At 33.6% G+C, this 2,500-nt stretch overlaps 1 protein-coding gene across 1 annotated transcript in view; it reads left to right on the top strand.

Moving 5' to 3' along the window:
- The window catches only part of Pink1 (PTEN-induced putative kinase 1), a gene marked incomplete in the record, with an annotated part of 53,397 nt that overhangs the window by 31,470 nt on the left and 19,427 nt on the right, over positions 1 to 2,500 (top strand). Inside the window, 3 exon segments of the mRNA XM_070135236.1 lie at positions 91 to 265; positions 566 to 820; positions 1,037 to 1,138. Of these exon segments, the coding sequence (XP_069991337.1) occupies positions 91 to 265; positions 566 to 820; positions 1,037 to 1,138 (532 nt within the window).

Raw genomic sequence — 2,500 nt, 5'->3', positions numbered from 1 at the left:
CTCACAAAATACCTTTATTTTTTTATATTGATATCTTATGTGTGTTATCTGGGACTCAATAAAAAAAGTATAAAAAAAAATATCCTACAGGGACCTGAAATCGGACAACATCCTTCTGTCTCTAGCCGAAGGATGGCAATACCCTCATTTAGTGCTGACAGACTTTGGATGCAGTGTTGTGACTGAAGACACAAGTATGACCGTCCCGTTTCCGTCTCGAGAAGTTGATCCCAGACAGGGAAATAGTGCACTCATGGCCCCTGAGGTAATATTTCCCAATTTTTTTTTATGTGAGGATTCTATATAGATATAGTTTTCATGTTATTCTCTTTTCATTTTGGCCTTAAATCTATTTTATAATGTTTATATATTGAAAATTTCCATTGTCGGCAATGAGTTGAATATTGGCATCAATACTGATATTTGTATGTTGCTGCTATTTTCAAAAGAAAATTTAGCTGATATCTAAGTAATTTAATAGAAAAAAGATGGAGTAGGTGTATTGTAATCCAGTTTTCTTTTTACAATTATGAATAATTTTCATTTACTTTCTGTATCATTTCAGGTTAAAACAGCTATCCCAGGATTTCTGAGGCCTGTAAATTACTCCCATGCAGACTTGTGGGCTGTGGGTGCTCTGGCTTATGAAATGTATGCTATGGAGAACCCTTTTTGTCACATACATCCCAGCACAGGAAACAAGCAGCAGCCTTTAGACTCGTTTAATTACAAGGAATCCCAGCTGCCACGATTGCCCAAGAGCGTGCCTCCAGCTGTCAGGCATCTCATTCATGACCTCCTCCGCCGAAACCCTCGAAATGTGAGGACTTTCCCGTTGCTTTCTTGTATACTCTTTTTCTCTCTCTTCTTCCCCCTCCATCATTTTTATTCATATCTCACTCCCTGTTTTATCGGTATTTATATATGTTCTTCATTTATTTGTTTTCAGATTTGGTACAGGTGCATACATATAACACACCATACCTAAAATACTGGGGACACATTTAATTGAACATCCTAAAATCCTATGTTTCAGCGGCCAAGTGCCAACGTGGCAGCAACACTCTGTCAGTTAATTCTTTGGGCTCCAAGCAAATGGCTGAGTCGCCATTCCCTTACTCTTCCATCACAAACTGAGGTAAGATTTTTTCCTCTGGCAAAATGATTGTGTATGGTCAAATAACTGTTTAAGGTGAGTGTTTTTTTTTTTTTTTTTTTTTTTCTTCTTCAAAATTTCTTGCCAATTTTGATGAAACTCGTACCTTTTTATTGAGACCCTAGTGAGATCTCAGAACTTGATTTTTTTCCCAAATTGCCTGAACAGTTTTTGAATTGTAAAAAAAAATAATGATAAAAAAATAATCCCATTTTGAAAATTGACAATTTTTTCAAGGTGTCGATCAGATCCTAGAAAAAATGTGATCTTTGAGCAGATTCATCCTAAATCTCGTGCTTGTTGCAAGCAATCTTTTTTATCTCAAATTTTTTAGATATCTGACTATCAGAAAAAATGAGTGATTTTTCTTTTACATATATGTCCTTTTTACAAGAAGTACAGGCAAAAAACGCAAAAGCTAAATCCAACATCTTCAAAATGAGCCAAAAAACATTTTTTGGGAACAAAAATGTCTAGAATTTTTGAAGAATTCAAAGGTGGCATTCTGAAATATCAACATTTTTTGTTTTTCTCATCTTTTCATGATTATCTTGGTAATGACAAAACAAGGTTTAAGAGTAGTCATCCTATAATAGAATCCTCTATCAACCACCAGCATTCCGAAGTATGGTGGACATTGCCATCATGTAACAGTTTCTCAAAATCTTACATATAGTGTGGTAGAGTCCCACAGATTTGGGATGTCTATAGGCCTACATTGATTATTAAAACAAAAAATAAAAAAATAAAAATCCCTCCTGAATCATACAACCATTCTGATTTCATATCTGAAGAGACCAATCTTTCAATTTTTAGAACTTGACCTTTTTTTTGGGGGGGTGAATATTTTACGAAGGCGACTATTTCAACACCCTAAAAGAGGATTTTCAAAATATATGTCACTTTTATAAGAAGCTAATGAAAATATTGCAAATCCTTATTGCAACTTGTAATAGAACTACTATTCAGCTACATAGTGAGCCATAATACCTTAAAATTGGACTTTTCCTTTTAATTTTTTTTTACATTTTAGATAACAAATCATGTATGTGAAATACTTGTTTATGATATAATTATCTATTATTGTTGTAACTCTAGGGGGTGACACACCCAACTTACACACTGACACTTCCGTGAAATAACAATATACAAGTACAGGATGGTGTAAAAATATGTATACAAAGTATGTAAGGATATAGAGATCATTTCCGTGTATTACATGACCCTTTGTTTATTTGTAGTGTTATTTCTGTTTGTTTGTTTGTTGACTGTTTTATTGTTTTTTTTGCTTGTTTGTCTAGTGTGATATTTCAAAAAGTTATGAATACATTTTAATGAGATGTT

Source organism: Penaeus vannamei, chromosome 20, assembly GCF_042767895.1.
Source record: "Penaeus vannamei isolate JL-2024 chromosome 20, ASM4276789v1, whole genome shotgun sequence".
Taxonomy (NCBI): Eukaryota; Metazoa; Arthropoda; class Malacostraca; order Decapoda; family Penaeidae; genus Penaeus; species Penaeus vannamei.
The sequence above is the reverse complement of the archived record's forward strand: the minus strand, read 5'-3'. Positions and strand labels throughout refer to the sequence as shown.